The sequence below is a fragment of the Phragmites australis genome, chromosome 14 (genome assembly GCF_958298935.1).
Source record: "Phragmites australis chromosome 14, lpPhrAust1.1, whole genome shotgun sequence".
Classification (NCBI taxonomy): Eukaryota; Viridiplantae; Streptophyta; class Magnoliopsida; order Poales; family Poaceae; genus Phragmites; species Phragmites australis.
The window spans coordinates 21,279,337-21,294,542 of record NC_084934.1 but is presented as its reverse complement, the minus strand read 5'-3'; the positions used below and the strand labels follow the sequence as shown (position 1 = coordinate 21,294,542).

General features: G+C 46.4%; 1 protein-coding gene across 2 annotated transcripts; it reads right to left on the bottom strand.

Moving 5' to 3' along the window:
• Positions 1-4,301: 4,301 nt before the first annotated feature.
• LOC133890855 (protein ACCELERATED CELL DEATH 6-like) lies at positions 4,302-14,522 on the bottom strand. Of its 2 annotated transcripts, none has more exons than XM_062331464.1 (3): positions 13,702-14,522; positions 5,276-5,808; positions 4,302-5,131 (listed from the first exon to the last, which is right to left on the bottom strand). In XM_062331464.1, the coding sequence occupies exons 1-3, from the start codon at positions 14,405-14,407 to the stop codon at positions 4,406-4,408; spliced, it is 1,965 nt and encodes a 654-aa protein (XP_062187448.1). In that variant the 5' UTR covers positions 14,408-14,522; the 3' UTR covers positions 4,302-4,405. The 2 variants fall into 2 exon arrangements, with proteins under 2 accessions (XP_062187448.1, XP_062187447.1); XM_062331463.1 differs by having other exon boundaries at positions 4,302-5,140; positions 13,702-14,516.
• Positions 14,523-15,206: the final 684 nt, after the last annotated feature.

The window sequence follows — 15,206 nt, the reverse complement described above, 5'->3', positions numbered from 1 at the left end:
TATTACTGCTCCAGATTAAAAAACAGTGCACGCACATCATTGTATACTACAAAGTCAAAATCATGATATGCCCGAGAACAAACTTGATACGCTCATGCTTTTGTAGCAAACTGGTAACACAATAAGCAAACTGCTCCTGCATTTCTGGTGTTTAGGTGTTTTACATCTCTTTTGCAGTCATCTCCGCCATTATTTATTCATTTATCACTTGCATGGATATACACTATCTATTATTATGTCCTCGAATGACATTATGTAAAGTGTGGTTGAATAGACCAGACAAGAGAATTTCAAATAAACAAATGTAAAGTGTGGTTGAACGGACGAAGCAAATGAATCTCAAATGAACCAATATAAAGTGCGGGGAACAGACCGAGCAAATGAGTTTCTAAATTGAAATCCCTGAAACTTATGTGTGTGCGTTGAAACTTCCTTTTTCTCAAGTCAAGTGGAATGAGCACGTCCAGTGTATATATATATGCATTTACATCCATCTTTCCTTACAATATCCTGCAAAGGATCTTAACTAAATGACACAGTAATGTCCAGTAATAAAATAGAAAAAGAACATATCCTGTACTTCCATGGTTAATCTTGTGTTACATGTTTTTCATGATGTTCCTTTTGCTTCTCGACATAATTTCCTTCTTCTTAATTTATGTTAATTTTGCATATATGCTTCTTTCTCACCCTTTCATATTTTTCTAGCTAGCAACTGTATGGGGGCACACTTACAAAGGTGGCGCATGGCGACCCTGCATAATCAATGGGACCAACGATATGCCATTTTCTGGGACTTTGTTATTATTTTTCTTGAGTAAATAATATACATCAGATGTGCACATTTAATGTATTTGTGGTTTCTAGCATTGCTTGTTTTTCCTTCTAATGCCTTTGATGTATTTCCAATTAATTTGTTTCTTCTCTTATATGTAAATAATAAACCCCTGAGCATATTCTGATTGCAGAGAAAAGACTTGCTTTCTTGTATCATGCCAATGATAATTTGACGCTGTCTTACGTTTTTTCTTACATATGGTCTGGTGGATTCATCACTCATAGTTCAATTGCTATTATAGAACCACGAACTTGCAAGTAGAAGATGTATTATTGCTTATTTTTGCTCTGCTGTAGTGAGCTCCTCATGAAACTCACAAGCAGCCCATGTCGGGACCTAATATGCTTTATTATATGATTAACAAGTTCTTATTGATGGTTAACTGATTATCTGCCTCATATAAGAATCTTTTTTCTCCATTCTTGATTCGTGTACAGTTTGTTTTTAATGTACCACGCTTAGCAAGTTCACGCTTGGAAGAACTCATACATATTATTACCACAAGTTTTTTTTAAAAAAAAACAGAGTCCTAGAAAGCAGTCAAAACATATTAATTTTGACTTCAAATATTTGTAGAATATGTTATTTGGATATATGAAATTGATATGGGTGAATCTGTCATAAATTTACTCTCACAAATCACACTTTTATAACCTTTTCAAAAATTTAGCAGTAAATGAATGTGCCATCATAGCCTATGTAAAAGCAAAAATATCACTTTTTGTTTGTACCTGGAGGGAGTTGCGTTTAGAGAACTTTCATATTTGAACATACCCCTTGTATCTCCCTAATTATTTTTCATTAGATGTGTTAGGTTTGCCTGAATCAAATGGCTACATATATGTTGAGGCAAATGGTGGTTTGAATCAACAAAGGACATCGGTAGTTGCCTTTCCTTAGTGGTTCCTTATTTCACCTGATAGTTTACGTATGTTATATTCGCAATTAGTTACTCACCCATGAGTCTCTTTCTTTTGTTTTTCTGTTTTTCAGATATGCAATGCAGTCGCTATTGTTGGTTTTCTTCTTTTTTTTTTTGACCAAAGTATCACCTGCATTATTACCTGTGAAAACAAAGGCACATCACTAGACTATTTGAGAAACATGAAAACAAAAGGAAAAGCACACACAAGTAATTCCCTTGATTCGTCATACTCATAGTCATCTCTGTGATCATCATTGTCGGTGTCTCCTGCTGAGCTACAATCACCAGACTCAGCATAAGCGGGACTACCAGGTGGAGTGCCCTCATCTATGTTGCTTTCAAAATTTATGGTTTCATCTTCTTCATCTGCCACAATTATCTTGCCTTTCTTCCTATTATTCCTTCACAACATAGCAAGTTTCATCTTCCTTCATCGACTAAGCATTTCTACATGAGACAAATCATCTTTTTCAATTCTCGATTTTTTCAACCATTTCATGATTGGGTTTGATTAATCAAACAATGTGGCATTCATCAACATAGCACATGGATCAATCACCTTCTCTTCGGAATGATTTTTCTATAGCACATCTTGTTTGAGGCATTGCTTCAAATTATGATGTACATACACAAGCTTCTGTATCTTTTCATAACCTAGCACGTTCCTCACATTTGTATGAACTAGTGCAAAAATGCTCTAGTTATGCTCACACCCACTAGATGACACGCATTATGACATGATGCGAATGTTATACTTGTATAGCTCCTTTGTGTCACCCCAAACAATACCCACCAATCAGCTACAAAATGAAAAAGACATAATTTATTTATGCAAAGGGCCATACAAAAATTGAGAAATTCATGATTTATTTATGTAAAGGTGAAATGATCGGTGACGTCTTAAGAGGGGGTGAATTAGGACACTTAAAAACCTAACCGGCTCCAAAAAACTTCACAAGATAAAACTATATTAATTTCTATCTAAATGTATTCTAGGTTTATCTAGTGTGTCTACTCAACCTATAGTCAATCCTAGCAAACTACTCTAGGAAGGTAAATGTGCAAAGGTATATTACAAGTATGTAAATACGGAAACGTAAATAAGATAGAGAGAGCAAACTCAGTATAAGTGATTTTTATCCATGGTATCAATTTGCAGCCATTGGAACCCCTACTCAAATCTTCTGTGAACACTAGATACTTCGGTGTATACTTTATCTTTATCACCGGACTATCTAATGAGTACATTTGAGCCATCCGAACCTCTGTAACCTCTCTATGTAAATTGCTCCAGTGTAAGCCTCTAATGTACACAACAGTTATCATCGGACTATCTGGTGAGGTATTTTTCGATCTTTAACTCTTGAAAATACTACTGCAGGAAATACTCCGATGTGAAGCATCTGGTGTGTACAACATAGGCGTCGGACCTTCCGGTGTGTTGATCTTTATTCTTCTGTGCTTGAATCCCTCTATGCAAAAAATAGTCCGTCTTGCATCCTCACTGATCACTGGACCTTTCGTTGCCTTGACTTTCCTCTGCCTAGAAGCAAAATGCTCTAGTGTAAATTATCCATTGAACACCGGATCATCCAGTGAAGACATTCCTCATCTCCTATCAGAATTGCTCCGACGTGTATATTCTTGAGCACCGGACCATCCAGTGAGGCTAACATTCTCTAGATATTATGCTCTGGTAAATATAATTCTTCCAGCGGTGGACCATCCTGTAAGTATATTTTTTCTGAGACTTCTTCAATTCAACCAAACTATCCCGGCTATGGTGACTTTTTTATATATTGTATTTATGAGATCTACTAAAATATATACTTTACAAACGTATTTATCCTATTAACTATGTTATCATTAATTATTAAAATCACAATTATAATCTAATATGATCATTTTTGCTACAAAAGGGATATGCCTACTGGCAGTGCCTATTGCACCCTTATGTATTTTTCCGTCAAACTTTCTCTCATATGATGTAAAGACACAGATTTGTGAGATTTGAAGTGCTAAAATATGGGAAAAAATTGGTGTGCTAATTAGCCAAAGCCCTGCTTCTACAGCACACGAGAACAAAAGAGCTGACGAAATTCGTGGCCACGGGTAACACTAGATCGAGCAGGTCACCAACGGACCCCGTGGCCACCAGCATCTCCATGGAAACAGTCATACAACCACCAGCATCTGACAGAAGGGGAAAAGGAAAATGGTAAGATGGGCGGCTGACCTTGACAGCTTGATGAGGGTAACGCCAGCGTCCCGGAACCCTTGGAGAACGGCGGCTTTGGCGGGGTTAGCCGGCGTGGGGTCGTGGACGGCGGTGGCGTGGCCCTCGCGAGCGCTGGTGGTGCCATAGCCGCTCGGGTGAGAAAGAGGTCGAGCACTCTTTTAAGGTTACAAGCGCGGAGATGTTGTATTCTCTAGTTGAGATGTTCTCGACGTCGACCAGGCTTTAGACTATTGTTAACCACAAGCCCCCCCCCCCCCCCCCCCCTCGAATCAGAAGTTAGAATCACAGTGAGGTCAGGAGAAAGGAAAACCCAGCACCATGCAACTTGAAGAACTTCTATATACAAAACACGCAACTCTTCCAAGGAATGTGAATCTTACACCAAGGCACACTGTTGCAGTTCTCATAGCAATGCCAACAGAAAGATAAAGCTGTAAGTAAATACCATACCAAGCATCCTCCGAAGGAATAGACGAGCAAAATTGGAGCCAATACCAACTGTAATACGACCCCTTGTTTCTTGAGGCAAGTGGGTTTTAAAAGCTCCTCTCCACCCCAATCGCCTCTTTATTGGCATGATCAGGAACCATAGCTGCCAACTAGATGGGTTGCGAAGCAAGAGGGTCGTGAAGGTACACAGGCAGACCACGATGGCAATCCGATCACTAACTGGGCTCAAAACAACATATGCTCCCAATGCGAATCCTAGAACCATACTTCTTGTTGCCTGCTCCATCGAAATTACAGAGAGGAACATGTAGATTGCACGAAGCAGCGGATGAACATGTTCTGATCCAGCATAAGTGAGCCAAATGGTGGACAACGTGGAGCCAACAAATGCAAGAGTGTTTGCCATCACAAACGCCTTGAAAGTATATCTGTGTGACAATATTGGGGCACCGGCGTGTGGATGTCCATCTGATATGTAGCCACCAGGCAGAGTGAAAAGTGCTGCAAACGTGACTGTAGAGACAAGCACTGAGCCAACAATTAAATTCTGCGAAATGTTGGTAAATTTCTTGAGCTCGTTTCCAGAAGTTTTCCCAATGCTGAACTCATCTATGAAATGATCCAGCCGACGAGGACTAAGGACAGCTCCTGTCCATGCCAAGCAGCGAAGTATAATGACCTGTGGATTCTACCAGAAGAAAATCAACGTTTCAGGAAAGCAAATGATAAGCTAAAAAAATGAAACGAATTTTAAGCCAAACAAGAATATGAATTAGAATATGCAAAAAAAAAAAAAACGAATGCAGTTGTCGGTGAAGCTTACCAGTGTATAACTTATTCCTTTGTCAGTTGCCAGTACCGCAAGATCCAAGGCAGTGAGGCCCTGGTTGTTCACTATATTTGGCAATACAACTGTAGTTGCCATCAGAAGGCTCACTATCATCTGGTCTGCATTCTTGACAGCAAGATGCAGAGGTGTGTTCCCTTCAGAATCCATGACATTCGCCATTCTTCCAAGCTCCGCGGTGCCACAGAAATGCCAAACAACTTTCCATTTCTTATGTGCAACAGCAATATGTAGGAAATTTCTTCCTCTACTGTCAAGCAATTCGTCACAATCTGGGCAGTATCTACAGAGTTCATAGATGAGTTGACCATTTCCCATTTTAGCAGCAATATGCACAGGGAATAAGCCATTTGAATCTGAGACGTATGCTGAAGAAGTATCATGGCGCAATAAGAGCTTCATTGTGGAAATATTTCCAACAGATGCAATGTAGTGAAGAGGAGTACTGCCCGAATCATCAACTTGTTTCACAAGAGTTGGGTTCCACTGCACCAATTCCTGTGTCATTTCTATTAAAAAGAGCTTTAGTAAATATATCAACTGCATCAAATCTACTGACTACAATTCCTAGTATAGCAAGTTTAAAACTTAAAATACTATTACTCTGAGAACCAAAGATGACTAGTGATGAAGTATATGCACTCCCTGTTGTCCAAAAAAAAGGATTATCAAAACATTTTTCTTAGCCAAAATTCCATACACATCCACATGCATGACAAACCTAGTAAATTAAGATGGTGATAAGTATTTGGTAAAGAAGAAGAGAAAAGTACACAAGGCAAAGGAATTGATCAAACATGTCCATAGTACAGAATTGAGAGAGAATTAAAACCTTAAGATTCAAAAAGCACTTTATCATGTCAATTTCAATGATGGACAGAATTTTCATATCAATGTCGTAAATGATTCTCCTACTCCTATCCCATATTCCGGTTGGGACAAGTTTGCCTACAGGAAGTACAGAAGTATTGAACAGATCCATCAAATATACGGGGCCGAACCTAGGAATCATGTTGAAGGAGGGCACTATGCAAATTTAGATATCCTCCCTGGCTTGTTTGTAGAGCGGTTCAAATAATATTAGATAGACTGCTATAAAATGAAAGGATAAATGAATTTTGTATTGAAAAAAATACATAACCTTATATTCAAATGTAGATGTGTCGATGTAAAGAGTATAGGGATCCTCCATCGGAATGGCCCGCGACGACCGGTTTTGTCATTATTCGCTTTCGTTCTCTAGACCAGGCTCACTGCGTGACTAGTCGGCGCCAGCGCGACCATAGAACTGGCCTTCGCAGGGTTTCCCGCGACGGCTGGTCGCGCGGGGCAGGTACTCGTCTAAGCTAGTCAAACCTCATTTAATATCGCTACTCACGTCGTTTTCCTTCCCCAGACAATTCACCCCGGCTGAGGCAGCATGGCCAGCACAGGGCTACCGTGTCCCGTCCCGCAATATTAATAATTGCGGGATAGGCTCGCAGACACAACAGGGGGCGTGGCAGGCGCACGTGGGAATCTGGTGATGGGACTGTGCAGGCCGGATGACCCGGGCGCGACAAGCTAAGACGTGTCTGATAGATGGGACGGGCATTGCAGTGCTCCAGGGTAGACACAACGCATACGTATCATGTAATGATAGCCTATGTAGATCGTCTAGGTATGCATGGGTTTATTTAATGGGCTCACGTGTAAGACTTTTTTGCTCCAGAGCTATAAGGGGAAGGGAGTCCGCCTTGGCAAGCAGAGGTCCCCGAAAAAAGACGCAAATGAGAAACTATACTCAATGAGAAAAATACACGAGAAGTAGGGCTATTACCCTAAGAGAGGTCTGAACCTGGATAAACTCGGATATTCTTAGATTAACACAAGCACATCCTCAGAACAGAGATCACACACCCGTTGTCCGATACACCCCGGAATCACTGTCAGGGATTAACCCTCGACATTTGGCGTGCCAGGTAGGGAGGCGCGTTTTCGAGTTCTGGTAAGTGTTGTTAATTTATTTTGGGCTACCCATGTTTGAATCCTCGACGACCGGCGAGTCCCGCTCTGAGGATCCGAGTCGCTGCGAGGTGTTCTTCATGGGATACGACCCAGACAAACCCGATGTGTTCCAGATTCAGGACATTGGATCAGGATCCAAAAGCTTTGGGATTCGACGAAGAGCAGCAAAGGCATCCACGTTCCCGGCGACGGAGGCTCACGGACTGCAAGCTCCCGGGGAACCGGCCTCATCAACGGCAGCCCCACCCGGAAGAGCGCTCACCGCGTCGGGACGGCCAACAGCCCATCCCTGTGGTGCAAACCGAAACCATCGGCCAGGTATGATCTGATTAGGTAAAAGAGTACCCAGAAACTAATCGGGTGTCTTGTTTCTTCGAGCATATTCAACCCGAGGACGAACAGAAGGGTCCACACTATGCACTTCTGATATAGGTAACAACCACTTCCCGTTGGATACCAGGATCTCAGAAAGGTAACCCTCTCCTCCCTCGGCACTGACCACCCATCGATAGGAAGAGAGAATCCTTGTCCTACCTTGCAGGATTTCAAAACGGTACTGGTCGCTAAATGAGGCACGCTTCCTCCGACCAAGAATGAACGAGCACAAGACCATGCATAGTCAGGTACATGGTTCAATTCTGTTTTTCCAATTATTAAATGCGTAGTGAAGTATAAGGGCCTCTTAACTGGAACACGAGCATCACCCGCACGGGAAAAAACGCTTACTAGCGATGAGGGACTCGCTACTAGGTGTAACCCTGATACCAAGGGGTTTTCAGTGCTGGAACCAGACGATAGCGACATACCACTCCGAAGTGAGAAAGCTAGAGCAACGCGCCATCGACCAGGAAGTCACGCACGTCCCTCGCAACGACTACCTCCTTGGCCGATGGGCTGGTTCGTCTGGCCTCTTCTTGCGAACCCGCCCCGGTCGAAGTCTTTGAAAAAAGATTCACACGACCACCCACCACGGTCTCGGGCCAACATGGAAGGGATGCTTTGCTTGGAAACGAAACATCAGAGGCAACACCTTTGGAGGCAACGTCTCTCTCGGTGTTGTCGACCTCGGGTGGCCATCATGTGGTCGCCCTACTCGATTCAGGTACGACCTGAATGGATCAGATCTCGAACTACCTATAGAATCAAGCAACCCCTGGCGACGATGTGTCAGCAGAAAGGGTCACGCGGGCAGACCGCGAGAATCCTCCTTGGTAGAGAGATGCCTCTACCACCAAGGGAGCAACGACTCTTTACTGAAATACATCGCTCAGGATGAGAGGAGCACAGCGTTCTCTAACATCCTCGGAGGCACGTGTAGAGGTCGAATCTCGCACTGCCCTTCAAGATGCTTGCGAGCAGGTGAAACGGTACGAGTCGTGCCAGTACCATGACCGAAATACCAACCTACCAGCCCAGCCACTGCAACTCATACCATTCTCTCGACCTTTCACTGTCTAGGGGCTCGACATCGTGGGACCGTTCCCTAAAGCCCCAGGCAATTCTAAATTCCTACGCGTGGCCATCAAAATTCACGAAGTTGATCGAAACCGAGCCTGTTAGGGAGATAACTGTCACAGCAGCGATTAAAGTCCATACGAGCGCTGATAATGCAGCTTGGAACAAATACGGACAACAAAACCCAATTCGTCAGTCGATGGTCGCACGCTGGTCGTCTCGGATGGCCAGCTAGTCGAGCCCGAAGAGATGGCCTGGTGAAGACAACGATGAAAACTCGAGCGAAGAGTTCTGCGAGCGTTCTCTATGGCTCGAGCAACCAGGTCCTAACAAGGCCTCAGGCGCGGCCGCGACCACCAAGCGCGAGGCTGAACGCAGGTCGTTGGCGACCTTCAATCTCCCTGCCTCACAGGGTCGGATTTTGCCAGGAGGTCCGCCGCAAATTACACAACTCCCGAAGTGCTAATTCTGTGTATAATGCTGCTCGATGACGAGCCTGTTTGTCTATTTTGCAAGACCTTCCAGACGAGCGTGGAACATGACTTGTAAGTATTTCAAATCCAAAAAACCAAGCTTCTTTCTGTGTTGCAGGACTTCACGGACAAGCACGATATCGCAGCAAATTGTAAGCGTTTTCGTTTCAAGAACTTGACTGCCTGTTCGCCGACCAGACAGTCGGGGCTAAAACTATTAGGATATGTGAGGTCTGTTTAGCCCACTCGCTCATATCGATGGGACGTGATCCAAAATTGACCGCTCGCACGCTGCCAGGGGAAAGACGCCCGAGGGTTAACGACCATGATGCTATAGGCCCTAGCTCGGGCGAGTGCTGGTCGCCACCGAAAGGCTTGTCGTGCTAAAGGTCATCCTTAGTGCCGGGAACCTTGCTAAGTGAGCGGGCCGACACGATCCTCCCTGGGCACTACGAGCACTCCGAGGCTACTCGCCGCCCAATTATAGAAAAAATCCACATAAAGACAAGCATCCTTCATTACAAAGCGACCACTCAGATAAAGCCCGAGGGCTGTTTCCAAACGACCTCAGGACATTCCTCCTAGGATCCAAAAATACTCCTAAGCGGGTCGAACCAGACGGTCCAAAGGCAGGAACGAACGGCATACAAAAATGAGTCAGCACAGATGTCGAGCTCCTCCGTGGTTATCCGAGTACCTTCAAAATCGACACCGACTACCGGCAAGAGGTCCAGGTCAAGGAAGTGGTCGCGGACGCAGGCAAGGGCAAGGCAAGCGCCGGAAACTCTGAGCTCAAAAAGGTGGTCGCCGACGGTCTCGTGAATCCTCTGCTCAAGGCTATGTGCATCTTCGGAGGCCACCAGAAACCACTCAATATGGCCCCATCACGGTGTTTCCAGGTGTCGGGTGAACTTGAACACTGGCGGACCGAAGCAATAAGTCGAAGGGGGTAAAGGCCCGCTGAGTTGGTTATAGAATGTCACTCGCCACTCATCGCTCTCCTTGGTCATCAGCTCTAGGTCTTTCCGGGCCGCGAACAGATCCTCCTGATAACGGCGAAGGCGGTCGTAGAATTCCTCTCTCTGCAGGACGCTTTCCCTAGTCACCAGCTCTAGATCCCTCTGCGCCTCGAGTAGCTCCTCCCGACAGGCTGGTCAAGAAACAAGTCGTAAGTCACACATGAGTTAGCTGGTCGAGTCCTGCATGGGTAACCTGGGACCAACATGTGGTTCAGGTGGTCGGAATAACACACCTTGAAGATCGCTAGGCATACTCGCTCGCTCGACCGTAAACCCCACCTCACATTCGGCCGTAGCCCCCAAAATACGCCGGTCAGCGAGATCGTCAGTGGGGATGGTCGGGTGTCCGCCAAGAGCTTAGGGGCTGGTCGGCGTAAATGGGGGCTCGGTACGGGCGAATGGTTCAGACACTCAAAGAACTCTACGACCACAAACAACAAACTCATCAGAGAGCGAAAAGCGCGACGGGGGGCTTCATTCAAATATATTACCGAACAAAAGTTACAATCAAAGTTTTTACTCCTCGGTGCCTTCCAGTCGGAAGACAGACGTCACGTGGTCTACCGCCCCTTGACACTCCCGCTGCAGTCTCTCCTCAGCTTCGGGTCCAGCGACCACGGCTCCCTCCAGAACAAGGTCCACATTGAAATTTAGGGCACGACTGCGGTAGTACCGGAAAATGTACTCCGCAGTCAACCTCACGACATGCGCCACGTCCTCTACACCCCTCAGCACTAGGGTAGCAGGGAGCTCAGAAAAGTTTTCCGCCAGGACCCTAATGGCATAGGCCCAGGCTTAGGCGGTGCGGTTGTTCTTCGGCTCGGTGACTCCCAGCCCGAGGCTTCCCAGGGATCTGCCAACGTCTTGAAGGCGTCCTGGAGAATGCTGAGGGTTGTGCGTTCGTCCTCCTTGAGCTGGGAGTGCTCGGCGGAAAGCGCGGAGTGCTTGACGGAAAGCGCAGCCTTCTTCTGCTGGAGCTCGCCACACCTTTGCTGCAGCAAGTGTCCGGCCTCCCTTTTTAGGGCCAGTAGTTTTTCCAGCTCGGCACACCTACTGGCCACCGCTTCCTTCTCCTCGACCAGTCTGCGAACAGAAGAGGGGATACGGCTGACCAGAGCGAGCAAGTCAGGGGCTAGCACGGGCTCCTCGACCGAGGCCACGAGGACTGGAGCCGCCACTGGCGCTCCAAACGACAAAACCAGAGCTGGCGGAGGGACTGGAACGTCCTGCGGGGGCGCTGTCGGAGGAGTCATGACAGGAGCCACAGGAGCTACCACGGGCCTACGGCAAACAACAGAGTTACTGAATCAGGAAGGTAAGGAAATTCAAAGTATCTATACCTACCCAGAGAAACTTATCGCGGTGGCGGGAAGCTAAACACAAGTCTGTTCCTCACGAAGCCACCGAACCAACTGGTCAAGGAAGACAACCCCGCTATGAGACGACCAATACTCGGGGTCCCGCGAGCGCGTTTGGACGACTCCGCGATTGGGGGCAATGGGCTTTGGCGCGAGGGCTTTAGAGTGCGAAGCGGTTTCCGGGGGGTTCCGCCTTTCGATTTATAAGATCGATTCGGTTCCGCCGCCTCGAATTCCGAAGGCCGTTTGGGAAACCGAAATTCCCTCGAAGTCTGACAGCCGTCAAGGTTTCTCTCTCCGACAATCCTCTCTATGGACGGTTAACCTCCCCTCGAGATGCAGTTTCCTAAGCCAGTCACGATAGTGGACCATGTCGCCAACCACTCCTTGGACAAAGCTCTTGTTCACCAGGGACCCAAGTGGTACGACCAGGTCCGACCACGCCCTTATAAAAAGCAGCTCAGATCACCATATCCGCGAGGTAGCTTGGAGGCTACTGTCGATATAAAGAGTATAAGGGTCCTCCACCGGGATAGCCCGCGACGACCAGTTTTGTCATTATCCGCTTTTGTTCTCCAGCCCAGGCCCACCGCACGACCAGTCGGCTCCAACGCGACCACAGCACTGGCCTTCGCAGGATTTTCCGCGACCAGCAAGGGCTGGTCGCGGGGCAGGTACTCGTCTAAGCCAGTCAAACCTCATTTAATGTCGCTACTCACGTCGTTTTTCTTTCCCAGACAGTTCACCCCGACTGAGACGGTATGACCGGCGCAGGGCAACCGTGTCCCGTCCCGCAACATTAATTGTTGCGGGACAGGCTCGCAGACACAACAGAGGGCGTGGCAAGCGCGCGTGGGAAACCGGCGATAGAACTGTGCAGGCCGGATGACCCGAGCGCGACATGCAAGACATGTCCGATGGATGGGACGGGCATTGCAACGCTCCAGGGCAGACACAACGCATACGTATCCTGTAATGATAGCCTATGTAGATCGTCTAGGCAGGCATTGATCTATTTGATGGCCCCACGTGTAAGACTCCTTTGCTCTAAGGCTATAAGGGGAAGGAAGTCCACCTTAGCAAGTAGAGGGCCCCGAAAAAAGACACAAAGGAGAAACCATACTCAATGAGAAGAATACACAGGATGTAGGGCTATTATCCCAAGGGGGCCTGAACCTGGATAAACTCTGGTGTTCTTAGATTAACATAGGCACATCCCCCAAAACACAGATCACGCATCCATCGTCCGATACACCTCAAAATCACTGTCAAGGATTAACCCTCGACAAGATGGTACCTAGAAATACTTCGAGATTTACACAAAGATTTGATTGTTTATTTTAAGGTGATTTTAAATCCGAACTGCAAATGATCTAACTATAATGAGTTTATGACACCAAAATTCGATAAATTATGAGTAATTTTAAACATAAAACTGGTTCATCTTTTCTAAGGTTTAAATTCAAGTTTTATTATTTTTGTTAACTCCTCAGTCCTCGAGCAAATGCATCATTCAATTGTTTTTCCGAATAGAACCCCATCAGTATACTACTTAAGCATATGTACCTCATTTTTTTCTCTTTTGTCTCATGATTCACATGCGGTACAGCTCCACAAGCACAAAGTGTTCACCTCCACTAAATCCACTACAGCACAGTTATCATGTTACCTTCAACTACTCGCTCCGTGCTGCCAAGGCATCCCCAACCAAAATCGCTATCACTACCTTACAGTAACTTTAACTGTTCGAGTTTAGATAGCTATACACTAAAATTGAAAGCAGAATAAAATGATCATAAATTGTCACATCAAACAAAGTACACAATTATCCGATTCTATCACTTGCTTTAGGATCAGTGACATCCGAGCTGGTAGATTCAACTGAATTATTCAACAACCTGTTAGTTCAATCATTTCTATCCAAAGAAGCATTTCCTGACTTCGATAACCTTCCCCCAGCACCTGAAATTCCCAGTAACAAACTAAATCTGGCCACCAAGATCTTAAATACACTCCAGTTGCTCATTGATTCATCACACATAGAGATGGAGCAATAAGAAATTTAATTAAATACGTAGTGGGGAACTCACCGTTGCTCGTGAGAACGGCAGCGTGCAGCACCGTGCGGCCTCCCGGACCCGTGCACGAGCCCAATACGGGCACCACTTTCTCCTCCTCCGCACTCCTATATGTCCTTAAGAGCACGCGCACCATCCCCAGGGACCCAGCCGCCGCCGCCATGTACAAAGGCGACTCCACGGCGCCGCCGCACAGCCCCACGAGCCCCAGGTCCGCGGCGGCCAGCGCGCGCGCCGCGGCCTCGTGGCCTCCCCGCACGGCGTCGTGCAGCGCCGTCTCGCCGCGCCTGTTCGTGGCCCTGGTCAGGGCGCACAGGGAGGATGCGGGGGAGGATGAGGACGAGGAGGCGACCAGGAGGGCGACGACCTTGTGGGCCCCGGCGCGGGCGGCGAGGTGGAACGGGGTGTCGAGCGCGGCGTTGCGCGCGGCGAGGAGGCGCGGGGCGCGTCGGAGTAGGAGCGACGCGAGCTCCGCGTGCCCTCCCGCGGAGGCCACGTGGAGGAGCGTGTTCCCTCCGGCCGTGGCGGCAACCTCGAGGTCGGGGGCGGACGGGTCCGCGAGGAGCGCCTTCACGAGCCGCCGCTCGTCGCCGCTCCGGGCGGCGCGGAGCAGCTCGGCGTTCATAGTCGGCGAGGTCGCCAGCGGGCGCGGGGTGGGACATGAGGCCGTGGTGGTGGGCGTGGACGGCGGCGAAGTCTCGGCCTCCGGCGAGGCCATCTTGTGCTTGCGTCGGTGGAGTCGGTGAAGGGGGTGGCTTACTTCGGATTTATGTCACTGATTATTTGCTTTGCATCGAACTTGATGTGCGACGCATGCTGGGACATTTTGCAGTTTAACCTTAAAGATGTGTATAATTTTGTCCGTGTGTTTTAGTTTTTCCTTAGACTTTGTGTGGTGCTAAAAAGATGGTTATAGTTGGGGGTGAAAACGGCTCCAAATCGGTAGGAACAAGGTTTACTGTATTTAAAATCATATTTTTTGCTAGAAGTATATGGATAGTTCAGATATGAATATGATTATGGATAATATTAAAAACAAATATAAAATGAATATGGATCGAAAATAAATACGACTAGTGAATATTTACCAATACATAAAAGACCACTCAAATTCTATATAAGACTATAACAAAAGCAAAAAGCATGTTCAAATTAGAAAGTAGCTACGCAATAACTAACATAATATAATCAATTGTTAACATAGACACTTAGATAATAAACAGCATAATTTAGCTCATCTTAATTTCACAGGCTCACAACGTTATGTCTGATACAAGTTTACATAATACAATTCAGATAATATCCTAACTCAGTCACTTTGGTTAGCCGATGCTAATTCCATCATAAACTACTATTCTGATTTCGAAAAAATTATCCGATGTCGATTTTGAGTGAAAAATATCTAATGCTGACTTAAAAAAACTAGCTATTTCTAATTCGGACTTGAACCAATTGGAAACTATTGGTACGTTTTCATCCATAGTGATGTGTCGTTATTTCCGATATCACGACATTAG

What these genes read in the sequence shown, in the direction of transcription:
- LOC133890855 (XM_062331463.1), bottom strand. Translation starts at nt 14,407, where the DNA reads ATGGCCTCGCCGGAGGCCGAGACTTCGCCGCCGTCCACGCCCACCACC. An exon ending in TGCCGTTCTCACGAGCAACG is followed by an intron (nt 5,809 to 13,701) that starts GTGAGTTCCCCA and finishes TCTTTTTAATAG; the next exon opens with AAATGACACAGGAATTGGTG. An exon ending in AAGGAATAAGTTATACACTG is followed by an intron (nt 5,141 to 5,275) that starts GTAAGCTTCACC and finishes TTCTTCTGGTAG; the next exon opens with AATCCACAGGTCATTATACT.